Source organism: Sander vitreus, chromosome 2, assembly GCF_031162955.1.
Source record: "Sander vitreus isolate 19-12246 chromosome 2, sanVit1, whole genome shotgun sequence".
NCBI classification, from domain to species: domain Eukaryota; kingdom Metazoa; phylum Chordata; class Actinopteri; order Perciformes; family Percidae; genus Sander; species Sander vitreus.
In genome coordinates this window covers 24,912,521-24,939,746 of record NC_135856.1, presented here as the reverse complement: position 1 = coordinate 24,939,746, position 27,226 = coordinate 24,912,521, and the positions used below count along the sequence as shown (strand labels likewise).

Genomic DNA, 27,226 nt, shown 5'->3' with positions numbered 1-27,226 from the left:
AACATCTACATACGGTATTTTTTTTTTTTTTTTTTTTTTTTTTATCGTTTCAGTCTGTGAGATGAATCGATTCTGCCGAGATCTGAAGTGAGGAGATTTCGTTATAGAGAGCTTAACAGAATAGCCCAAGGTCAAGCTCAAACTAATCAGGCTCCTCATTTCCCTGGATGGAGTAATGAAGTAGAACCCTAACCTCCGGCAGACCCTGGGAATCTGTAGCAGGGAAAACTGGCCTGGAGACCAATTAGCCAAGAGTAAACGGAAATATTAAAACAGAGCAGTCATTTATTAAGAAATATGAACCGAGTCATCCAAAAAAGCAGCTTCAAAGCGCTTAAATGTGCCTTTATGTGAAAAGAACAGTTAGATGTCTTACACCAAATGTCATAAAACCTTAAATCTCGCAGGATAAAAAGCTCCTTTTAGTCTGTATCCTAAATATGATTCTTACTGAGGGTTGATTACAACCTGGCTAGCTCTCCTAATTATCTCATGCACTTGAGCTTTTAATGATTTCCATGATTCAATTATCCCTAACTGAATTCCTGTCTTCAATCAATTAAAGCCATAGCTGCACACTCATCCATCTTCCAATCAGGACATCGGGAATCCCTCCATCCATTCTCATTTGAGGAGAGAGTGGGTCAGACAAATTAACTGAGATCGCATCCATCCATGTCTTTTCATCTCCCCCCCCCCACACACACATTTTCTAACCTTTTCTGTTACTTTTACTTTGTTACGCTTGAGTGTGGCGAGGACTTGTTCAGGGTAATGGCAGGAAAAGCTGTATTATGTGTCCACAACAAAATAGGATTTGTGCAGATTATTTTCTATAAAAATGATTAAAGCTTCAGTTGAGGTTTTTTTAACCTCATTATAAATAGGAACAACATGGACGTCCAACTACCCTAACCCTTCCAACTGCACAAACGAGTGCTTGTGGATATAATGTATTCTACTGAAACCTTGAATAAATACATTACAGTCTTTTATCTAAAAAAAACTTTTGTCCTGCTCCTCTTCGCTGGTTATTGTGATACCTGATGTGAAGATGAGTGACAGTGGCTCTCTTCATCTCTCAAGAACGCTTTCACACAAAGACACACTTAGGAGATCAACACACACACACAAACCCCACTTTTGTACACACACACACACACACACACACACACACACACACACACACACACACATAAACAGTTTGGCACCATCTGCTGGAACCTTGAAAAACATGTAGGTGAAATATTTACCTGCATGTCAAATATAAATATAATATATTTAAAGATTTCTTAATCTTTGGTTCTTTTTGAGGGAAAAGCATAGGCATGTTTTTTTTTTTTTTTTTGATGATTTTTTTTTTATATATATATTTTTTTGAACATAGAACATACAGAACAAACAACTACAATCAAACAAGAACCAAAACCCTCTTCCACCCCCCAAGCATGGGCATGTTTGACTGTTGACTGATGAATGCAGCCTGTTCAGCCAGTTCACAGCCGAATTAGAGGAAGAAGAAGAAGCACAGAAATGGTTGCCAAGGTGCCCAGATAGTCATTTAACCCTCATTGGTTGAGAGGCACGCCGAGGGCAGGACAACCTATTCACATGCTGCTCTTTCCATCCCCATTATCTCCTCTGTCTCATCCCTGCAACCACCAATATGGTTTTCTTGAAAGGGTTTAGCATTCTTTTAAATGTAAATACCAAATTGTGCTCACTCTGTGCAGACGCACAGGATGGAGCTGAAGATTAGGTTTGATGTTTTATCGCCGCAGTGGCTTTCTCTTGAGTAAAACCATTTAACAGCAGCGCCAATTGCAGAGCAGAGCATTTAGGGGCGTTTTGGCCACATTTAACATTGGGGAAGATCATACACAAAGACAGGCCCACTACACCGCATCGGCCTTGTCCGAGCATCCTACTATGATGGACTCTGCAGCACAAACGGGGCTGCAAACTTCAATCTCATCACTCTCAGCAGTACTTATCATGTTGCTGAGTAGCTTCAGATGTCTTCATTCAGCCTCGGCTATATCTTTTCTCAGAGCCCTTGCATTTTTTGGACGGCAGTGAGTGTGCATTCCCTGGCACAATTTTCAATAGAGCAACCCCTGGAGAAGCCAGAGAATGGCTATCACAACAATTACACTGACAGCTCTTTTCTAAAGTGCACTTGATTTATTTGATTTAGCGAAGATTAATGGCCCTCCCTCCAAGCAGGCCTGGCTGAGATGTGCAGCAAAGCACAGGCTTACTCCTTCAGAAGCACAGGTGTATGCTAACACAGATAATGAAATGGTACCAGATATAGGCACACATCCAAACATATATGTACTGTACATATACTCACAAATCATCCTTGAGTATGCTTGATCTGAGATTTGTTTGTTACCCCTGAACTGACGGATTAATTCCTCAAATTTCTGTTTACTTCAAAGCATAACACTGTCACAATTAAAATTAAACTGGATATTAGAGTTTTTCATATTTGCATACAATGTGCAGCCCAAACTTGAAAATTAAATGATATACTTGACTTTAATTATGTCCAGATTTTTGTTCATTTTTAATAAAAAATGAAATGGAAATTACTTGTTCAGGGTTATGTCCCCTTTAGCAAAATTAAAAATAAAGCACATTCTTGCCTACTGCCGTTTTTTGTTTGTTTTGTTTTTACATTTGTCTGGGGGTGGTATGGCTGTTGTTGTAATGCTCTATGTATGTATGTATGTATGTATGTATGTATGATGAAATTGTAAGATTCTGATTTATGATGAATATTTTTGCTCATTTACCTTCTTTTTATTGTTGACATTTTGACAATGTGGTGTTGTATAGATGTATAAAACTAGCTAATGAACGCCATGAGGACCAAAATGTTGAGAATAAATATATCAGCAGTAAGTGGAGGGGAAAAGGACAGCCTGGGGTTGTTATATGCATATTGCTGTAGTGCTTTATGATGAAATGTACGAGTTGTGCTGCCCTCCGACTCAACCGACACAATTCATGTTTGCATAGATATTTTTTCTGTCCAAAGAGTGCTTAAAAATAAAGATACAGCAGTCTGGTTACAGCTAGGATTTTAACCTGATTTTGTTTTAACATTGGTAGCCCTAGACTTCATTATATAAAACTCTGAGTGTTACTTGAAAATAACTTAGGTAGTGTGGTCAGGTTTCAGTTTGGGTTTGTATAAATTCATTTTAGTGTTGGCAGCCCTGAGCTTCTACTATCAAATTCAGTTCAATTCTGTTCTGCTTACTTATTTTGAGGTGCAGTAGCTCATATGGCTTGATCTTTTTTCACTGTCTCACACACACAGGCTCATAAACTGTATGCAGACAGCCATGTTCCCAGAGCTCGCTGCTAGAGGGAGACACCTGCCCTTCCACTATGTGCCAGGAAGCGCTACGTCTGGCTGGCTGGCCGACAGTTGCCAGGCCAGCGGTCCGGTACGCTCCAGTGCTGTTGGCACTGATGCCTGTCCATCTGTCCGAGTTGACACGTTTGCTCCCACACCACTTGTCCAGGAGGACAAAATGTGCTGTGGTGTCCTGGCAAAGCTCCCCGAAATGTCAACCTGGTGTGACAAACCCATGCCGGCCCCTTGGCCCTCACAGGCCTGGTAGTGTGGGGCGCTGCCCTGGATCCGACATGGAGCCAGGAACATGCCATGGTAACAACAACTGCTGATCGACTACCGGGGCGCTACCATCTTGTCCAGGGTGGATAGAGCTTGTACGGTCGGGTCGAGGATGACTGTTCTCATTACAGGCCCTGAACCTTACAAAATGTGGCTATTCACTAGTTGATAGAGGGCAGCTGGACAGAAATGAGACATCATGAGCAGGAAATGCAATGCTCGGATCCTCCGCAGAAGTGGATTAAAAAATGTTATGAAAGAAACAAAGTGTAACTTGGCGCAGCTTCTTACAAGCCAAAAACAATGGACGCAAAAGACAAATAGCATGTGGAACATATTTTCTGTTGTTTGAGCAGATGGTCTTGGAGGTGCTGTGAGGGTCTGATGTTGGCTGACTCTGTCCTGCAGCCCCCTCAGGGCAGCAACTGTGAGTAGTCATTAACACGGGGAGCAGGCCATGCCAGGAGAGAGCTGAGTCTATAGTTAACAGCCACTATCCAGTTAAATCCTCCTCTGTGCTAAACAAGATCAACTACAGCATTTCTACTGCTTGCCAAGACTATAAAAGCAGCACATCATGTAAAGACCTTTAGAAAAAAAGACATTGTTTTGCAAGCACAAAGGAACAGAATGGGGAAAGGTGTATTTCCACTCTACTGCGCCTCATCGCTCACTTTTGCTGGATCTAAGGTTACGGCCAGGGCTGTCTGGCAGTTATCCATACACAGTGAATCATGGCATTTGTGTGTGTGTGCACATGTGCATGTGTGTGTGCACAGTGGAGCTGTGGACAGGTATGACAGGCTGACCTCTGCATGCTACCAGAGAGAGTGTGCGGCCCAGTGTTACCTGTCATAACACGAGCTGCCTGGAGCCCTGGAGCACCAGGCTGACCAGGCCACTGGGCAGCTAGAAATAATAGAGACTGGCAAGAGGGCAATGAGGGGTCACACGGAGGGAGAGAGGAGGGGGACAAGGACATATGACAAGAGGACTGGTGGAAAGATGAAGGCAGGAGAGTGAGAGGGAGAAGAAGAGAGGAAAGAGAAATGTAGTGGAGTGAGAAGAGCTGTGAGGATAATGATGTGGGAGCAAGTGGGTCAATCAAGGAGCAAAGAGAGGATGATAAAAGAGAGATAAGGTAAGGAACGTGGCTTCTGTTCTCCCTGAGCCTCTGAAGACTGCTAAAAACTATGCGTTCAGGCAGTGAGGAGAGATAAATGAAAATCTGACTTGTTGTGTGAATGCTGATTCAGCAGCATTTACATTATTGTTATCCGTTTCTTCAGTACGACTTTCGGGCGCCTAATACATCTGCATACTTTCAGCTACTAAAACCATTCAAATATCAAAATGTTCAGCTCTTTAAGGACATTTGGGCTTGTATTAAACTTTTTTCTACCATTTATACTTTAAAAAATTAAGATTTCTTCTTTTTACATTGAAAGTGAAAATGCTACTAGTCCCACATATATTCACCTAAAGACATCGTTCTAGCTTTAAATTAGGGCTGTCAAATGATTAAATTTTCTTAATCGCAATTAATCGTTGAATTTCTATAATCGCGATTAATCGCATATTTTATCACATGATTAAAATTCTATTATTTTGCATTTCAGAACTGTATTTGTTTATTATATATTTAATCTAGTCACACATACGAATTTAACAACAACTTTGAATGCACCACAAAATGGTAAATTACCAGTTTCATTGAACGCACAGTCTGTGTTTTTCCGACAACAGCAGCTGCAGATTGTTACATCCCGGTGTCGGAATCCTCTACAGTGAAATACAGTCACACTGTACACGGTTTAGCGTAAGCTGTCAGCATTGTAACCGTGTTTCCACCACCAGCTACTAGCTAGCGGTAGGCTAACGTTAGCTGCTGTCGAGTATAGTGTTAACTAGCATCATGTACAGTTTCTGTTTCATGTAACGTCCGTTTTCAGAGCATCAGAGAGAAGTGCAGACATAGTAGGCAGTGGCAGTGGCACCAGAATGAGGCACCGAAATCCGCGTTGCTATTCCTGCAGCAGCCTGATGTGTTACGAGGAAGTACGGCAAAATAGTAGCCTGTTAGGCACGACACAAAGCCGAGTGAAGTGAAAATAAATTGATAAATGGCGGCATGCGATTAATACGATAAAAAAAAAAATTACGCATTATGCTCGGCCCTTAATCGCATCGCGATTAACGCATTAATGCTGACAGCTTTACTTTAAATTATTTACAAAACTTTCAGCTATTAGAAAATGATTCAGCTTTTTGATACCTTACAGTTTTAGTCTTATCACTGTTTTTCACAAGTTGCTTCTTTCAGGCGGTTTCTGCGTTTTTAATGGGTGTGTAATGTGTTACTTACTGTATGACTTTTTGTGTGGAGTTTGCATGTTCTTCCAGACTTTATTTGACATACTATACTATGAATTTTTTATGACTTTTTCCAACATACTATGACTTTTGTATCACTTTTTTCGACTTGCTATGACTATTTTGACATATTATACTATGACTTTTTATGACTTTTTTCAACATACTATACTATGGATTTCTTTATTTCTTTTTTCGACATACTATACCATGACTTTTTCGACATACTATACTATGACTTTTTTCTACATATTATATAATATGACTTTTTACGACATAATATACTATGACCTTTTTATCACTTTTTCCAACATTACTTTTTAAACACTTTTTTCAACATATTATACTATGGCTTTTTCAACATACTATACTAAGACTTTTTACGACATAATAAACTATGACCTTATTCTGGCATGCTACTAGGAGTTATTGCAACAGACAAGGTGGCTGGGTGGTTAAGGCAAAGCACTGTTAAACCATTGTGCTCTGTGTGCATGGGTTTGAATCCCATCATCATTAAATCAGGGTCAGTGTTCTGCAACTAATAAATCTCACCAATTATGTGTTTTAACGACATACTACACTGTCACGTTTTTCATTTCCCTATACTACAACTTTTTTCAACATACTATTATATGACTTATTATGACATACTATGTGATGACTTTTTCAACGATATAGTTTTTTAAGTTTTTTATCACTTTATTGACATACTATACTATGACTTTTTTCAACATACTATGCAATGGCTTTTTATCACTTTTTACAACATGACTTTTTAAACACCTTTTTTGACATACTATAATATGGCTTTTTTATCGCTTTTTTTGACATACTATACTATGACTTTTTTATAATTTTTTTCAACATACTATACTATGACTTTTTTCGACATACTAGACTATGGCTTTTTTTATTACTTTTTTCGACATACTATACTTTTTCTTTTTATCACTTTTCGACATGTTATACTATGGCTTTTTTTTTAATCACTTTTGTATATACTATACTAAGGCTTATTTAACACTTTTTCAACATGCTATACTTTGACTTTTTTCGACATACTATACTATGACTTTTCATCACTTTTTTCAACATACTATAATATGGCTTTTTTTATCACTTTTTTTGAGATACTATAAAATGGCTTTTTTATAATTTTTTTGACATACTATACTATGTTTTTTTTATCACTTTTTTGACATACTATAATATGGCTTTTTATCAATTATTTGACATACTATATAATATGGCTTTTTTCAAAATACTATACTATGACTTTTTTATCACTTTTTCGACATACTATATACTACGGCTTTTTATCCCTTTTTCGACATACTATATACTATGGCTTTTTATCACTTTTTCAACATACTATACTATGACTTTTTTATCACTTTTTTCAACATACTATGCAATGGCTTTTTATCACTTTTTCCAACATGACTTTTTAATCACTTTTTTTGACATACTATAATATGGCTTTTTTATCGCTTTTTTCGAAATACTATACTATGACTTTTTTCGACATACTATACTATGGCTTTTTTTATCACTTTTTTCGACATACTATACGGCTTTTTCGACATACTATACTATGGCTTTTTTGACATTCTATACTATGACTTTTTTCGATATACTATACTATTTTGTTAGCACTTTTTTTCGACTACTATACTATGGCTTTTTCGACATACTATACTATGACCTTTTCGAAATACTATACTATTTTGTTATCACTTTTTTCGACTACTATACTATGGCTTTTTCGACATACTATACTATGGCTTTTGTATGGCTTTTTCAACATAGTATACTATTGCTTTTTTATCACTTTTTTTGACATACTATACGGCTTTTTCAACATACTATACTATGACTTTTTCGAAATAATATACTATGGCTTTTATGTATATATATATGTGTGTATGTGTATATATATGTATGTATATATATGTATATATATGTGTATATATATATATGTATGTATATATATATGTGTGTGTATATATATATATGTGTGTGTATATATATATATATATATATATATATATATATATATATATATATATGTATGTGTGTGTGTTTGTGTGTCCTGAGTGTATTTACACTTGTACTTATAGCTGTCTACTCATGATCCGATCACTCAGCATTTTAATACCAGGTCAAAAGGGGGCCTCTCTCTACATATCTGTTTTTCTCTGTCAATATGTCTGTCTGTCTGCTGTAAAGAAGACAGACAGTTTCGCACTTTAGCTATTTATACTGCTTCAGCTGCTTTCCATGCTTAATCAAGTCTTATTTAGGGATCCATACTTATTTCAAGCCTAAAAATGTTCCACATATTTCATTCATTAGGAGTTTTACATAACTTGAAACTTCTTTTCGTACTTTTGGAAAATTACTCAGCTGATTGAGATTTCCTAATCTGACCCACCCATTTCACCAACTCATTCATTACTCATTAGTTACTTCATCCAAATTTAAGCTGGCAATTCAGTTTAGCATCAGGTTTTACAAAAACTTCCATACCATATTGGTATTATTCTGCTTTTTTAAGACATTCGTATTAATTAGAACCATTAACACTTTTCCACATTTTCCTACAAGTTCACCTTCTAACACATTTTTATCAGCAATTAAGTATAGCGACAGCTTTTTCAAAAAAAAATTTAAGTATTTTAATTTGATACGTTATAGGTATTATTCAACGTTTCAATGAAATTCATACTAATTAAACCATTCCCACTTGTCCAACTATTTTCACTTTGCCATCTTCTTATGGAATTATGCCAGTAATCCAGTTTAGCTTTAAGCAATTTTGCTGTTTTTTGCCCCCAACGTCTCCTCCCAGGCAGCACGGCAATGGTTATGTTTAGGGTTAAGGTTAGGGTTAGCTGCCTGGAAGGCGACGTTGGAGGCAAAAAACACCATTGAGCGTCCGACACCCTCAAACCAGAAAAATAAGCCCTCTTTTTAACAAGACATACCAACACACATCACTTCCCATTTGTTTGGAAGTGTAGTTTATCTTTGCGAGTATGATATTGTAGCGTTCTCGAGGTGCAGCCACTGGCCTGCAGAGATGGAACAGCTGAATTCACTTAGGCAGGCTTGGCCAGCAATTAAAGTGCTGGATTAAGAGTGATTGCATTTTGTGTCCTGAGGAGGCGCTGCCTGCCATCTTGAGAGGTCTCATTAACATGGCTGCCGTGGGCTTTGCTGAACACTGCCACAGGCAGTTAAAAAATAATGGAGACATTATCAACCTTAATGTCTTGTACCTGGAGTGGAGAAGATTTTATAATCACTATTGTGATGGGCCACGGGCTGCCAGTTGGGCGAAAGGGAAAGGTTGGATGAAGATAACCCTTTTTCTGACCAGACCCCTGTGTGTTTTTTTGATCAGCCACTACACGTGGGGAGTCTGAGCAGCTGGATTTCATTAATTGAGTGCTGGCAGCATTCTGCTCTGGCGGCAGGGGTGAGTCACACTGGTGGGATTGGTCTCTCTCTCTCTCTCTCCCTGATATCATCTTCCAACCATAACTACAAATAATTATTCACTCAAATCCATTACCGGGGGTCAATCATTTCCCCAATCAGTTCTAAAGTCCAATTACTGGCGCCAAGGCTCTATTCGCGCCTTCCTGCAGATGAAGGCCTGGCCCAAAGGCTGCCCAGTAAATTACACATAGCAAACAGTGGAGTGTGCCTGTGTGGGAGAGCGAGCCTCCTCAGGTGGGTAATAAAGCAGAGGTACATACTGGTCTCCCTGGGGCATTCTGACCGTACCATCTAGCAGACTTCACCAGGTTAAATAGAATTAGCCCATGCAATGAGACGCACTTTGAATACCAACCACCTCTCATCACTCTACAGGCTAGAGAGCACGCAGCATGCACGGCGCAGCCTGTTATTAACATCCATCTCAGCAGTTGATATAATAAGACATGTCGCCATAAGGGTCTTCTTATAAAGAGGCTGCACAGTGACCCATCAGAGCAGCATTATAAGTGGGATGTTACATCTACAAGCACACACACATTGCTGTAGCTCTCCAACCCCATTAGCGTGTGGCTTCTTGTATTGTTTTGCAGCTGTCTTGAAAGTGAGCCCTGAGCCTGGAGGAACTGCTTCTCACACTCATCTGTCACTACAGAGGGACAGCAGTGCAGCGAGCCGAGTCGGAGCGTCAGGGTGGGCAACAAGGCAGGCAGCGTGTGTGGGTGCATGTGTGTGAGTGTATGCGTGACAGGGGATGGATGGCTTGTATGTATGTACAAGATGTGCTGGAGGTGAGCAGGACGGGTGTTCAAAGAGAGGGGAGGATGGGTGAGTGTGGTGGAATGTGCTTGTGTGTGAGGAGCAGAGCAAACATAGCAGGGACAGGGTGAGGCTTTGTGGATCAGCAGCCCATGACCGGTTGTCACACTACACACACAGTTCCTAAATCAGCCTGGTAGGAGGGCCAGTCTGACATTTCCCCCAGTGTCAGCCTTTCCTCACGCTCTGACCAGAAAACAACCAGAACTATAATGCTGACACAACCTACAAAAAGAAAATCCTAGATATCTCTCTGTGCTAGGATATGCTCACTTTGTTTACTGGCATTTGTAGCAGCCCCATTGTTCACCCCTCATTCCAGACTTTGAGGTTTCGAAGGGGAAAAGCTGAGTTTTTGGACTGCAATTACAACAGTATGGGGGCACTGTTTTGTTTTGTCCTGAGCCAGGAAAGCATTCTGACTTCAGACTGCTGACACAAAGAAAGGCTGTCAATGTAAGCCCCTCCATTAAACATGAAAAAACCTCATCAAAGAGCCAGTCTCTGTCCTGTCTGTGCTTACATTCAAGAGATCGAGCGAAATGCTAAACACATGTGGATGGGTCCTGTGTTTAGGCTAAAATGGCCGAACACGATCCGGCAGCATTTGAGTTAATCTTCCTTAGTGAAACCGCATGGTGTTGTTTACACTGGAGACAACTGTGTGTGTGTGTGTGTGTGTGTGTGTGTGTGTGTGTGTGTGTGTGTGTGTGTGTGTGTGTGTGTCCAGCGCTGCAGAACTCACTGTTCCCTTTTGCAAAGCCAGAGCAGTTACAGTGTGTATGTGTTTGTGTCAGCATGATGGAGGAGAAGGGTGTTACTCAGACCTAATGAATCCATCTGCATTCAAGGGGCATTCTTCCTCTCGTATACAGACGGGAGCAAACGAGCAACGACCTAGGAGCGCATCCAGCGGTTGGGGGGCTCCAGCTCAGTATTTCCAAAGCAGACCAGCAAGGACAAGCATGGATTAGTATTGAATTCAACTCTGAAATTTAGGAGATCTACCGTCAAGGAGAGGGATGAGGTTGAAAGCCTTCACACACTCAACCCTTCTGTTCTGTACTCTACTAAGCAGTGCTCCTTTCTGCTTTTCAGCGAGGATTGAGAATAGCCGAGGAGGGTTTGGCACTGAGGGCGAGGACTACAGTACAGCCTGTGGCCCAGGAGAGTGGCAGCTGCTGATGTCCTCACCTCTGAGTGACCTAGCACCCTAGCAACCTCAATGAAGAATGGATGGAGGGCAGGAGGCGGGGGCATTATGAGGAGGAGGGTAGTTGGCACTCAGGGCCCAGTCATTAGGATAATGAATCCAGAGTTAAGTGGAATTTGGGAGCCCTCTAGTGGTTGAAGAGAGTAGAAACTCACACCCACATGGGGTAGAGATACAGTATCATGAACAATATAAATACTGTGTAATATCAAACCCAATCATTACTCTCTCTTTATAAAGTATTTGTAATCGGTATTTAATAAAAACAATAAAATAAAAAAAGGGCCAAATTGTCTGTAGTTGGTTCAAAATACAGCTTCCAGGCTTTTAACTAGAACTAAGAAACAAACAAAAACAAATTAAAGCTGCAAGCAGCGATGAACGGGCCTTCGCCTTCTTGCAGTCGGGGGTACTGGCAGACGCAACATCACATGTAGATCACACATTCTAAGTTTCATGTAAATCGGAATAACTTCTGCCAAGATACAACCGTTCATGTTTTAACAGCCACTTACAGGAAGTTGTTCCTCCATAACTTGCGCATTGTTTTAGCTATCAAAATTCTTTTGATAACTTTTAGTCACGAGGGTCCACCGAATCTACATCCACGTTTTCGTACAGATTGGACTCACGGCCCAGGAGGAGTTAGACAAAGTATGTTTCCCATATATTGCGATGTGGCTACTTAATAAATAAAAATCTAACAGCGCCATCTAATGGCCGATTCACTCTAAATTTGGCATGGATGCTCAAGCCCCTATGCGGAACAACTGTGTCATGTTTGGTGTCAATCGGAATAAATCTTAGTAAGATACGCTACTTCCTGTTTCGACAGCCCCCTACAGGAAGTTGGTCCTCTGTAACTTATGCATTGTGTTAGCTATCAAAATTGTTTTGATAACTTTTTGTCATGAGGGTCCACTGAGTCTACGTGTACATTTTTGTGCAGATGGGACTCACGCTCTAGGAGGAGTTAAAAAAAAGTAGGTTTCGCTCAAAGCGAATTTGCTAATTAATTAAAAAAATGAAAACAGCGCCATCTAAAGGCCGATTGACGCCATATTTGGCACACAGTCTCATTGGCACATGAGGAACAACTGTCTTAAGTTTTGTGTCCATTGGAATAGCCGTGTGCAAGATACAACCGTTCCTGTTTCGACACCCACCTACAGGAAGTTGGTCCTCTGTAACTTGCGCATTGTTTTAGCTATTAAATTCTTTTGATAACTTTTTGTCACGAGGGATCTCCGAGTCTATATGCCAGTTTTCGTGCTGATCGGACTCACGCCCCAGGAGTAGTTAGACAGAGTAGGTTTTCCATATATCAATATATTGCTGATTAATTAAAAAAAATTAAAACAGCGCCATCTAATGGCCGATTGGCGCCAAGTTTGGCACAGATGCTAAACCGGTCATGACAAACAACCTTGTCAAGTTTCGGGGCAATCGGAATAATTGTTGCCAAGATAACGCAACTTCTTGTTTAGACAGGAAGTGGCTGTAACTTGCGTATTTTTTCAACTATCTAAATTCTCTGGATAACTTTTCGTCATGAGTGTCAACAGATACTACCTGCAAAGATTCAAGAAGATTGAAATCACGGCCTAGGACGAGTTCGAAAGAATGTAAAACACATGAAAAATGCATAATTAAAAATGGCCGCCTTCCGGTTGGGCGTAGCTAATGAAGTTAAATGGGAAATATGTCTGCAATGATTAGAGCAATATGGGTTTTAAATATGGTGAAGATTGGAGCAACTATGTCCAAGTTAAGGCCTTCCAGGCATTAGGGGGCGCTATGGAGCCCACTTACAGGTTTGGGCCAAATTGCAGTACAGTCTCGCAAAGCTCCCAGGTGTTTATGTGGGCGCCAATTTTTGTGAGTTTTCGTATATATTGAGGCCGTCAAAAATGTGCCCAATGGCTAAAACCAATTAGGGTCCCATAGGCCATGCCCACTTTAATCAATCAGTACCTTACTGTGGGGGTGGCCTCATGAGTGGCCCTAAATGGTACCCTTAAAATTTTGTAAAAATCAGATGAGCCGTTCATGAGCTATAAACTTTATGTACTTGTAGCGCCCCGTAGTGGCCAATTTTTGTGTGTGTGGGGCATCTCCAGAGGGTCATGGCAAACAAGAATCTTAAGTTTTGCGTTGATAGCAATAATTTTGGTCGAGATATGGCAAAGTTGGTGTTTTCATACTCTCATACTACAAATTTGTTAGTAATATTTGCAATTTTGCAATATGTGCAATTTTTATCCTATAAAAATTCTTTGGATAACTTTTTGTCAGGTCCGTCTGGAGATGCTACCTGCCAAGTTTCATGCAGATCGGTCGCACGGTCTAGGAGGAGTTTGGCAAAGTAGGTTAAATCGCGATTTTTCACGCATAAAAGTCTAGGCGGAAATGGGCGTGGCCTATATCAGGAGAATCAGCTAGATCCAGGGAACGCAAAGATATATGGTTTTTGAATGTGCGATGTACGGCTTGGGAGTTATAGGGCCAAACGCGTTTTTTTCTACAATAGCGTCACCTAGTGGTGCATATGAGTAATTATTTTGAATCGTTGCAATTTTCACCAGTTGTGACGTGTGCAAATTTTTGTGAGTTTTCGTGCATTCTAACCCCCTCAAAAATGCGACAAAGGACTCGGAAAAATAATAGGTTTCAGTGCAAGGCACCGTTGGGGCCTTGCACTTTTGTGCTCGGGCCCTAATTATCCCAATTTTATTATGCCCCTTATTGGCATCCAGTTACATACTAAATAAAGTTGAAGATTCTATTAAATGGACTGGCTCCAAGTCACATTTGCAGCATTGTTATGAAAGTACAGATGGCAATGGCAATGGTGTCAGATGGCAACTTGATTGCTTCACTGATTATTATTGGGCCAACACCGAAAAGCATGAAAAGACAAGTTGCGAACTCATAACTTCTGAAAAAACTCTGAATTCAAAGTTGTGATCACCCCAGAGCTGAAACAATGAATCCATCTACAGAAAAACGATTTATCATAAAAGTCATTTATCATACAAAAATATTGCAGATTACCGCTTCTCATATGCAAGGGTTTGCTGCTTTTCTCTGTTTTATATTATCACAATATGAATATTTTGTTTGGTCAGACAAAAAAATCGAGCAATGTCCTGTTGTCAATTTGGGCTCTAGGAATTGTGAGGGGTATTTTTCTGCCATTTTATAGACTAAATGATTAATAGATTAATTTTAAAAAGTAATTGACAGATCAATAGTAAAAATAACAGTTAGTTGCAGCCCTTGTTTGCACTGATATTTTAAGCAGGATATTACCACAATCCCCTTACCCTTTATATAGATTATACAGGCACATGTCACTGTCGGCTACTACTGTTATCCTTAATAAAGCAGCATTTCTGTTTAAATGAATACAGTAGCTGCACTGGAGTTATGAGTGTATGACTTTTCTTTGTCTTTAATTCTCTTGTGGCGTCCAGGAGTGCAGTGCATTATGAAAGTAATTCTGAAAATAAGTGTGTTTTGCCTGATTTAAAAGCAGCTGACTCATTCAGGGGATACCTAGCACTGACATTTCTGGCTTCAGAGTGCAGAAAAAATTCATTAGGTCTTTGACAAATCTCAGGGCTAATATTCGTAGGAGGTAACATTAATCACTCCCCCTTTTTTCATATCATGAGCAAACAAGGACGGAGAAAAGCTCGGCCAACTCTACTGACAGATTTAATGTTATTCACACCAATTTTTTTTCAATATAATATTCAACTCGTAACACACATAGTGAATAAAAACATTTTGTTAAGTCAAGTCGCTTTGCAAAGGGAAATTAGCTTTTGTTACAAGAGCAATGAAACACCAGACCATAACAAATCATATTTCTCTGAGTCTGATCCTTTCATTTAAAATGTTCTTTTTGGGTAATACATAGTGTTATTGATCATTGGATGAGAAAGGAGGGCAACAGTGTCAGTAAAAATTATCACAGATTACACCACTACAGTACATGTCATGTCAATATTTATGGCATGAAGAACAAGTCACAGCTTCACCAAATAATGACCCTGTTCATAAAAGTGATGGGTACTGTGCAAACCCCAAATGTACCAACATGGCCTTTACACCCCTCTGTATGTTTTGCACTAATCTCATTCAAACGGATCCTGAGGGCCTGTAGTGTCTTTGTCCAAGTAGACAATCCCAAGTATCTACTTTAGAAAAACCAGGCTATTGACGGTGCAACATTTCGTATCTCACAGTGATTGAAATGTATTATTTTCAATCAACTGTCCAAATGGATGTGGATGTGTCTTAAAGCAGTAGGTAAGAAGTGCAAACTGTCAGCACTCTCTTTCTGCATTAAAGCATGCAGAAACCAAAGTTTCTGTGGAGGGATGACTTCTTTCTTAGGTGTTTTAAATTTCAAATTAAGTGTAAAAAGGGCAAGACAGCTTTTTTTGTGTGCAAACCACAGCGTCAAGGGCACTTATTCTCAATCTGTCCTGGCTTTCCTTTGCATTGAGTGGCCCTGATCAGCCATGAGGCATCCATCCATCCATCCCCAAAGGAGCAGTCCCACTGATTACTGTGGTGATGATGATGAGAAGACTTTGAGCAGCAGGTCAGCAGCCAGGCCTGGGGAGATAGCTCCTTTAGTGACTCTCTCCTCGAGGTGGGGTAGAGCCTCTCTGACACTAGGGTGATTCTGGAAATGGCAGAGGGCGTTCTCCTGGATCAAACTCCACATCCAAACCTTCTGCTGGGCCCTCCGCCGCCCCTGCAGTTCACCGCTGGCTAGCATGGCGTCCCGGTACGACTCCATCTTGGCCCAGGCCTCTGGCATGCCCTCACTGGTGTGTGAGGAGGCACGCATCACCTGAAGAGGAGGGGAGGGGGATGCATGTGTGAATTTAAAGAGTCTCTTTTTCAACCACCAGGTGGTCACTTCATATAGTGTCTGTTTTTTTTCCCCATTTTTGTTTGTTGTCGTGTTGGGCCTACGAGTGCAACCATGACACATTTACATTGATTCAAAATGTCAGTGTTGATTAATGTGCATTGTGTATGAACAATAAAAAGTAGCCCTGAATATGTGTATGATTTTATTTGACAAATACAGAATTTAATGGTGTATGTTTAAGATGTTTTTTTGCGATGCACTTCTATCCTGTAAGAAGCTGTCATGCCACTTTACAAACAGTAGAAGTATTTGTCATCCTAGAACACCTTGTTGACACAAGCAATCTGGGGGGTAAATGTCACTTATGTGTTTAGTTCAACTGACTGCATGTCTCTTTTCAGAGCTTGCTGCAGATTTAAAAGCACATGATGAAATTTAGGGTAACGTTCAAAACGCAGACACAAACGTGAAAGAGCCTCAGAATACAAAAAAAAGGTCATGCCATTCATTCAGATGTGCATTTAGGGCCCATTAAACTGCCTTTATGAAAGCTAACCTTCTGTTTTTTCTCACTTTATTACACTTGTGAATAAAAAGAGAGACGAGACTAGACCTCAGTGTCAAATAAAACTACAGATACACAACAATCTCTAGGCTGCTAAAGTGTAATGAAATTACATGTATCATTTGGAGATAATTTGGCATCAACTGGTAAACGACAAAGTTGAATGTGACAGCCTGATACATATTGGCGGCCATTGATCCACAGCCAATTATAAATCCTGTAATTACATCATTATGTTAATCATTTTACGAGGACTTGATTTGAGTCTGATGCAAAAACAGGAAATCAAACGTTGTGAGCCTAAATGTACTGTACATTCACAAATTATCCTATTTAAAGGGCTAGATCAAAATAACATAAAAACCATCAAACATATTACCTTACTGGTGTCTAGCCAAGCAGACAGGTTTATTTTTGTTTGTCCATGTTTAAGATTCCTTATCAGTCTCTAAGAGCTTCGCCTCCTCCCCAGTACAACGGAGTTGAATGGAATTGTGTTTATTGTGCTATGTGCAATGATTTTAATTTAAAGCGGGTTTTTTTCTTCCAGAAACAAATGCTGCTGTTTCTCTGGATAATCCACAGACTTCACTGTGAATGGTTTTCAGTGGAACAACTTTTCTCCTGATGAATTTGTCTTTTATGAAAACTGTTAGAGGGGTAAGAGAGAAAATACGTTGGTGAACTGACCCTATAAAGGGCTACTCTAGCAATTTAGTGTTGCACTTTCTTAAGATTGAAGGACTTGCAAGAGACAGATCGAGCTCCAAAACACCGCATCCTACACTTCCCATAATCCAACACCTTTCAAACTCCACGCAGTGGCCCTTCTTAGTATGCATAGTCTCCTATCTCAAACAAAGATTAGAACTAAGTAAAGTAAGTAAAGGTTTTCCCTCCCTTCCCTTATTTATACAGCACTTTTCAAAAGCAGGGTTACAACGTGCTTGATTTTAATAAATATGTAAAGACAATTGAAAATTGTTAAAGAATAAGAATAAACTTTAAACAAAGTTCTTCCACCATCAGGAGGCTAAGCCCAACTATTTTGATAATTATCATAGGCGTCGATTTCGGTGGGGACGGATTTCGTCATGAGTCATTTTGTACCCACCACTTTTTCTGAAAACCTCCAGCTCAATTTAGTTAAAAAAAAAAGTCCATAACACATAATTCTTGAGTGACAGATGCCAAAAAATCCACAACAATCTCTATCCCCACAGGACAGGCGGGCGGACGGACGGACAGACACACACACACAAAACAAAAAACTAAACCGAAATCCAACGATAATAGAAGTTATCTCACATTAGCTTTGTCTTCTTCATTGGCGCCTATGGCGAGGAAAATGCTTGTACCTATAAACAATGATCAATGATTACCAAATTTCTCTCTCATATTGCTCCTCATAACCACTGAAAACTGTCAAAAAATCGAACCAGAAATGTGGTGATGATTGATCGATGTTTAGGTACTTTAAAAGGGGTGATAGAATGATTATATAGGGTATTTTACACTGTTCCTTAAAGTCTCCTAATAGGGTATGTAACATTGGTTGGGCTGAAAATTGCCCGAATGCTATTTTATTAGGCCCTTAACTACCCTGTGAATATGGCCCTATTTGGAACAAGAGCTTTTCTTCCAAATATGGTATGCTCATGAATATTTAGATGAGCTGCGCGCTGATTGGTTTGAGCGAACCCCATAGAAACACATTGGAGACGAGACAGCAGGTCTCATATTTCAGACATTGCAAAGTTATACATTGTTTGTCGGGCTATTTCGTTATTAAATTCACTTCTGAGACTTTTTTAAGATTAAGAAATCAACTATATAAAGTTAAAATATGGCCGTTTTACGAAAATTGATGGCTAATTGCAAATTTGGTAAGACGTGTCGGACTTTAGCTAGGAGCTCCACACAGTCTGGCAACCTCCATACCCGGTGAAAGGCACCGTTTCCCTGGGTACTGGACTACTGGAATACTCGGGGCTCCGTGGAGCTCCATGGAGCTGGCTGGCTGTCAGCTGCCGGCATAACTAGAGTAGCTATATTTACAGTTTGAATTTCGTCACGCCACTTATATAACATCTACCCCAAGGTCTTATAAAGCTAACAATGGTGTCCGATTTCAATTTAATGCATTTTTGTGAACATTAGGGGTTTCGTTAGCTGCTACTGTCCCTTCAAGCGGCGTTTGGTAGTCCATTAACCCAAAAAACGGTGATTTTGCACGGGTATGGAGCACCGTGGGCTGCCAGCCGTGACGGAGCTCCATCTACCTCACAGCAGGCCGGGCGAGGACTAACTACAGCTACAGGACAGCGTCTTTCAAAACATGACCTGCGCGAAAGAGAAAAAATAAAAAAAATAAAATGAATGCGTCATTGTACCCAGCACTTCTGGAAATGTACTTCCGAATGCGTCTCTGCCCCCAGCACATTTCAAACCAAACTGACGCCCATGTCAATTATATAATAAGTCTTTTTAACTCCAAATGTTCTCTTGATTCCAGCTTCCTTAACGTGAGAATTTTCTGCTTTTCTGTGTTTTATATGGATGTCAATTGAATGTTTTGATGTATTTCTCTTTAACAGTTTTCTGACATGTTATAGATCAAATAAGAATTGATTGAGAAAAGAACTGTTAGTTGCAGCCCTAACTGTTAGTTAAAGTTTATCATTAAGTCTCAAGATCTTTCACGTATTACCAAGAACTTGGAAATCAAAGTAGAACTCATGTCATGCCATTCATGTTTTATGTTTTCATGGTGAGCGAGGTGGACAAAAGAAGGCAGACTGATAAAGCGATGAGAGACTCAATCATAGAATATGCTACTGTAGGCCACACAGACAGACACAAAAGAGGGCAAGAGAGCAAAAGTAAGGATAAATACAGAGAGGAGACTACGAAGAGCAGCTTTTATGTTGAGTGCGCAGGCTTCTAATCAGCAAAATGCATGACGCAGCAGCTGAGTATTCAGAGCAGAGTAGGCGGGTGGGGTTGAGGAGGAGAGGGGTGGGAGGTGGGGGCGTTTCCTGGCAGCTTGCCCAGTGGGCAGATGCTGCATTAGGCTGGGAAAACAAAGGGACAAGGCCAGGCAGGCAGGCGGGTGAGCTGGGACATGCAGGGAGGGGTGAGACACTGCAGTACTGAAACCATGACGCCATGACATCATCACCATCATCATCATCACCCTCATCATCATCCTCCCGCCCCCTCCTGGGTCAGCTGACCTCTTATTGGGGTGGCTTGTTGGGTCCACAGGGCAGTGATACGGCTATGGCTCCCCAGTAGGTCAAATGTTGAACAGTTATCAATTATCCTTTTTTTTTTTTTTAAATGCCTAATCATTCTGTTGTTGTCTCCGTCACTTACTACACTGCCTACACACACACGCGCACACACACAAACAATCACACCCGCACCCACACACACACCTTAGGGTTCCAGGACTTGGACTGTCTCCTGAGCAGCTTGAGTGCGCTGGTGTATTCAGTCTGGATCCTCCTGGCTGGCACCACTAGGTCTCCATCCGACTTCGTCACCACCACCAAGTCTGCCCTCTCAATGATGCCCCTCTTGATACCCTGGACAGAGATTTTGGCATTAAACAGTGAGGCTACTTCTCAAAACACTGTAAATAAAGCTCATGTCTAGACTGCTGAGGGATCCGTGTACAGAGTGATGGATGGATGGAGATGGGGTTGGCTGCCAATTTACTTATTTATTATTTTTGATATTGTTGCTTTCTATCCGTCCCTCACTCCTCTCTGCTTCTAACTGATCCAAAACAGGGAAAGCATTTAAGCTTATTTGTAACGTTACTCTAAAAAGTGCCTTTCACCTTTTGAAATGTAGTTTCAGTCAAACCGTGCTGTTGGGAATACTGTACTTGCAATCTGAATAACATACATTTACCGTTTGTTAGTTTGATGAATTTTTTAATGCAATGTGTTACATTTAAGATAGAATTACAATAATCAAAACAAATTCCACCTGAGCAGCTTCATGTCCCACACTAATCACCATAATATTAATCCTAATGAGTTGTGCTAATTAAGTCATTAATCTAGCTCTAATGATAAATTGATTAGCATATAGCTTTTGTCAACATACTCATCTTTACATACAAATGCGGACAGAAAAGGCAGTTTAGCGTAACAAACTACATTTGTAAATGCATTCATGCAGGAAGGTAATTCTATTTGTAGATGAGAATATCTATTTCCTTCATCACGGAGCCTGTGGTGTTAGAATAATGAGGTGGAAATCAAAGTGTTTTCACTCCATAAAATCTTTTTGCTAAAACTTTTAACTGAAAAGTTGTGTGCAAAGTAAACAAACGTATCTGAAGCTTATATGGTGACAACAGCAGTAAAGAATAAAATTCGGTAAATTGTTATAATGCCACTATGCAGAACCAACTTTATGCCTGCCAGATTAGACTTGAGCATTATTCAACCTGACACATCTTTTATTCTCTTTCTCCCAGCTCCCAAAAGTTGAAACAAGATCTCACACCGATGGGCTTGTTGCTGCTGCTGGCGTTTTTCACTGACCTGGAGTTCATCGCCCCCTGCTGGCGGAATCAGCAGCACAAACATGTCAACCATGTCAGCTACTGCAAACTCTGACTGACCCACACCTGGAGACAAAAAGACAGGGTTAAGTGTCACCACTGATCAGTAATATGACAAAATAACGCTGCTTACTCTTACTGCAAATCAGACTAACGTAAGTAAGTCAATGACCAAGTGAAAATCCTCAATCTAAAACTAAATCCACAATGACGAGCCCCCAATACGAACGTTGTATCCTGCAGTGACATTGTAAGTTAAATTGATTTTACGGTATCATGTATGAACAGGAAAAAAAATAAAAGCAATTCGCCATAAAAGGGTCTAGGTCAGGACTTGTTCAGAAGTTCAAAAATGCTTTTTAATAATCATGAGCTTCCACAAACTCACACTGAATAATTGCAAACCTCAACACTTTGAACTGTACTGACCAAATTGTGTCTGTAGCACTAAGTATTAAAACTGAGTACTGAGAGTTACAACAAATACAACGATTTTTGTTTAATTTCTTAATTCTTTGATCAGATAGTTCCTGACTTTAAAACGCAATTTTATTAATTTTATACTGTATTTAATTTGGCAAAGTTGTTGTAAGGAAATGTTAGAACAGCACTGAACACTGATGAATTAGTAAGGTTTGGCTTACACACAAAAAGGGATTGTGTCATTTCTGACACTGGCATGCAGCCCTACTGAGAAATAGGGGTGAGAATCCCCACAGTACGACATTATAATGATACTTATGTCACAATACGATATTATTGCGATTTTAAACATATTGCGATATTCTGCTATATATTGCAATGTTTTACCTTTTTTCCAACTTCAAATTATTTCCCCAAAGGGAGACGATTTTCAACATCTTTTTTATCTAAAAACTCTACTCTGTTTGTTCATCTCACTTCAATTTTATTATTTCTTTTATTATTCTAGTAAAAAAGTTATATTATCATGTGTTCAATTTATATAATAAAAGGTCGATACTTGGCGTACTGTACTGAGCCACCATTTTTCTGTTTATTAAAGAAACAAACTGAAATGACGAGTTTAATATGATGGATGGGTAAGGGGGAATATTGTATTTTTAAAAAGGTGTATATTACAACAGGAAAAATCAGTTAACAGGGTGAAACCAGGATTGCTTCAAAGAAATCTGTTTAATGAGGATAAATAATACAATATTATAGCCTGAAAATTCACTTTGAGATATACGTGGAAACACAGCGTCTTACCTACGGTCTCTACAAGGACAATGTCATATCCCGCTCCCTCACAGAGAACAATGGCCTCATTAGTTGTTCTGGTGACTCCACCAAGTGTTCCTGAGGCCGGAGATGGCCTGATAAAAGCCTTCATGTCCCTGGAGAGTTCAGTCATACGAGTCTTATCACCCATCAAAGAGCCTGCAACGAGAGGGATGAGTCTGGTTGTAGCATGAATTTGACATTCATACATAGTTTAACAGTGCTGCTGTTGATTCTACAAATACTATAGTTGTAGCCTAATTAATACATCAAAACATACACAAACATAGTCACACAACTAAAATCTATTGTGCATTGTAAAGCACCCGATAACAGCGCTTCATCAGTTTCATATGACAATCTGGGTTTACCTCCTGTAGTGCAGGAAGACGGGTCAACAGCCAGCACTGAAACCTTATGTCCACGTCCTGTCAACATCTTCCCCACCACCTCAATGAAGGACGACTTCCCTGCTCCTGGAGGACCGGACAGACCTGAAAAATCAACAAATCAATCGAATCGGCAACAAATGGCACCAAGAACTGATTTCTCTGACTTTATATAACTTTAAAACAGGCTTCAATGGGAAAAAGTAGAAGAGTAAATCTCACCCCTACAGGTTTTAAACTGGTGACTGAACTGATGTAGCAGCTCTCTAAAAATCTAATTGTCATTGGCATGACAAGATGAAGAGAGCATCTGCATGTGAAATGCATGTGTGGTGCACTGCTCTCACTGTGTCTGTGTTCAAGGAGAATGACTTTAAAGGAACACGCCGACTTATTGGGACTTTAGCTTATTCACCGTATCCCCCAGAGTTAGATAAGTCCATGCATACCCTTCTCATCTCCGTGCGTGTCGTAACGCTGTCTGACGCCCAGATCCTGGAGGTAACCGGCTCCATCTAGCCTACTGCTCCTAATAAGTGACAAAATAACGCCAACATTTTATCGATTAATCAGTTTGTCATTTTTTTATTAATTTTTTTTTTTATCTGATTCCAGCTTCTTAAATGTGAATATTTTCTAGTTTCTTCTCTCCTCTGTGACAGTAAACTGAATATTTTTGAGTTTTGGACAAAACAAGACATTTGAGGACGTCATCATAGGCTTTGGGAAACACTGATCCACATTTTTCACCATGTTTTGACATTTTTATAGATCAAACAACTAATCCATTAATCGAGAAAATAATCGACGGATTAATCGACTATGAAAATAATCGTTAGTTGCAGCCCTAGTATAGTCACAGCGTGTACAAATAACAAGGTGACATGAGACACAGCCATCTTCCGGCGACAGACTGGATGCGTGGCGTTTCTGTTGCGTGTCAGCTGCATGGATTTCTCTGTCTTTGCACACCAGAAACATGTCTGAGGCAGAGCTGCTGCTGCTAGCCTTGTCTGTACACATGTATGTTTCCCATTTCCCCTGCACTCAAGCAGTAGTATACTTCATGTTAAACATAAATATATACTGATTTGATTACAGCAAAGACAACGTCGGCAGTATTGACGGCAAAATAGGCTACAGTATTGACAGGTGCGACATTTGAAAATCAATGTTTTTTTTTTTTACATTTATATCTGCATTTATGTCAAAATCTACAGACTTTCAAATGTTAAAATGTCATTTATTAATATGTATTTGTGTCAAAATGACATAAACATATTTTCCTATTCTATCTTGCCTGTCGCGTGAAAAATAGGTGTTCGTTCTATTTCTAGCATGCGTGTCACGCAGGCAGTTTGCAAGCTCTAACCTGTTAACATGGGAGCCGAAATAAAAACGGACACGCCACGCAGCTGACACGCTCACGCGACGCATCAAGTCTGTGGCCGGCCTAACCGTATACATACTCGGAACTATATTCTCAGAAGGCGAAGCACTGCTATTTGGGCGGAGTGATAAGCGCAACACCTGAAAAGCACCGTTGTTACTCTCTGCTCCTCACCACGGGGCTTCTCAGGTGCCGCGAGCAAATCACTCCGCCCAAGTAGCAGAAGTAGCATTGCTTCGCCTTCTGAGAATATAGTTCCCAGTATGTATACGGTTAGAAGATGGCTGTGTCTCATGTGACCTTGTTATTTGTACACACTGTGAATATACAAATCACAACATGTAAATAGGAAAATGTTGGCGTTATTTTGTCACTTACTGGGAGCAGTAAGCTAGATGGAGCTGGTTACCTCCAGGATCTGTGCTAAGCTATGCTAGCAGTGCCAGACAGAGTTACGACACACACAGAGATGAGAAGGGTATGTAACTAACTCTACTAACTAACTAACTGATAAAGTCCCAATAAGTCGGCGTGTTCCTTTAACAACGTCACGAAGGTTCAAGCCTGTGTACATAAAAACTATGACTGCAAATGTGCATGACAAATCCAATCACCAAGTTTAAAAAATGTAAAACCTCAAAAATATTCAGTAGTTTAAATCAGTTCACTTTTGGATTTTAGGTCAATTTTGAATTAATTTAGAAACTATGGCGCAATGTTTTGTTCACAAATGCAATGACGAAGCGTTTTGAATTTGCTTCAGAAGTTGGCATACAATTAGTCAATACTTTTGTTAAATTATCCAGGAGATTACCGTGGTTCTGTGTTGAGGAATACTGTATTTTGATAAGAAAACTTTGAAATGGAACTTCACAGTGAGGAAAAATTCATTCACAACCAGCAACTCCTCCAACCTCCCAACTCTAGATCATGGTCCGTGCATTTCTGTGGCCCTGTCTTGTAGAGGGGCCTTGTGTCAAAACCTTTTCTAAAGAAGTTAAGTTCATTTTAGCTTATATTGTGCTAACAGGTGCACAATCATAAATAAAGTTGTTTAATCAAACTACCACAAACTAACACACAGCAGATTGTGTTTTTACTTTACTTGCTAGGAACTTAAAGGAGGCACTTTATTAGGTACACCTGTAAAAATCTAATGTAATCCAATAAAACTGCTCAGTCATAAACTCTACCTTTGCAAAGACAATAATGTTTTGATTGACACTGCTAGAGAGGTATCAAGTTAACTACAGTATACGTTTATTACTAAGGTTGTACTTTGCAGTAGTGTTGAACTGGACTGGATTATACTGAAAGGTGTTTCTAATGTTCTAATGCATCTTACATAAAGTAAATTGTATATGTGTAGCTAATGAAGTGGCCAAGAACTGTATAGTATAGTATAGTGCAAAGGGGGTACTTTCCCTACAACTTACTGTAAGCATGCATCCAGTTTGCATAGAAGAAGACCCCTTGGTGTTGTCTTCACACATGATTAGCCAAAGGCAAAACAAAAACATTAGCCGCTCAAACACTGGCCACGCACCTACTCTGAAGGCTACTGGCTTTCCTCCATTACGATTCTCCTGCTCCCTCCTATAGGCCAGCACCCTCTGCAGCAGCACCTGGGCCAGCTCTTTTTTCCTGGGATGCTGGCTCTCCACCAGAGTGATGGACTCAGCCAGAGACGCCCGCTGTCCTCCAATCAGCCCTTCGTACAGTTTCTCCAACAGCCTCTGCTCAGGCCCACTCAGGTCGTGGATGTGCTGCCTGAGATCTGTGCTCACACCCCTCCTGTGCTGGCAGCTGTGACCCGGTAAGGTGCCCTGATAACAGGTGTGCGAACCAGTAAAGACCCCTTGGTGGAGGCAGAAAGTCCTGGTGACTGAGGGGGCAGTGAACGAGGAGGGAAGCGAGGAGATGCGGCAGAGAAGGGAGAAGCCAAACCGTCGCATTTTATGGTAAATGTGGGGCATCTAGGGGAAAGAAGGTGAGTCAGTGGTGATTTTTTTTTAGACTAACGTTAAGTAACGTTAAGTGTTTTACGATTACTTTTGCGGTATCTCATGCTGAAACATGTACGGTTTGCCCGTCCTGTGAGTGTAAATACAGTTGTCACAAATATAGCTAATAAAACACAACACAAATTGTTTAAAATGAGAATTCATACTGACCTCGTACCAGCTGCATGGAGGTGTTCACAACGGTTGTTGTTTAATTCATCTTTTTCCTGTTTCCGGTGACGTACGGCACCGCCCCCGACAGCAAATGTACGAATCCTATTATGGCCACGCCAAGACCCGCCCTATGAAGCAGCGCGATTGGTTGGGGTTAGGCATTTGACCTCGAGTGGTTAAGGTTAGGATAGCCGATTGGTCAGGGGGTTTTTTACGTACAAATGGGGTTGAAGGGCGGGTCTTGGCGTTCTTAATACATCCGTGAGTAGGATTCGTTCGTAAATTCGTCCCCCGACAAACGGTTCCATCGATTTTTACAATAAAAATATCTTTAAAATCTATAAAATAGCGATATCTACGAAATGTATTTAGACGGCCTTTGTAAAAATGATATACATTACATGAACGTTGAGTCGTTTACGA

At 40.2% G+C, this 27,226-nt stretch overlaps 1 protein-coding gene across 1 annotated transcript; it reads right to left on the bottom strand.

Annotated features, from left to right (window-relative positions):
- Positions 1-15,267: 15,267 nt before the first annotated feature.
- Positions 15,268-26,866, bottom strand: mmaa (metabolism of cobalamin associated A). Its single transcript, XM_078262635.1, has 7 exons — positions 26,801-26,866; positions 26,173-26,602; positions 23,219-23,341; positions 22,836-23,006; positions 21,586-21,671; positions 20,464-20,613; positions 15,268-16,434 (listed from the first exon to the last, which is right to left on the bottom strand). The coding sequence occupies exons 2-7, from the start codon at positions 26,600-26,602 to the stop codon at positions 16,141-16,143; spliced, it is 1,254 nt and encodes a 417-aa protein (XP_078118761.1). The 5' UTR covers positions 26,801-26,866; the 3' UTR covers positions 15,268-16,140.
- Positions 26,867-27,226: the final 360 nt, after the last annotated feature.

What these genes read in the sequence shown, in the direction of transcription:
- mmaa (XM_078262635.1), bottom strand. Translation starts at nt 26,602, where the DNA reads ATGCCCCACATTTACCATAAAATGCGACGGTTTGGCTTCTCCCTTCTC. An exon ending in GTCTTCCTGCACTACAGGAG is followed by an intron (nt 23,007 to 23,218) that starts GTAAACCCAGAT and finishes CTCTCGTTGCAG; the next exon opens with GCTCTTTGATGGGTGATAAG. An exon ending in CAGGGGGCGATGAACTCCAG is followed by an intron (nt 20,614 to 21,585) that starts GTCAGTGAAAAA and finishes ATCTCTGTCCAG; the next exon opens with GGTATCAAGAGGGGCATCAT.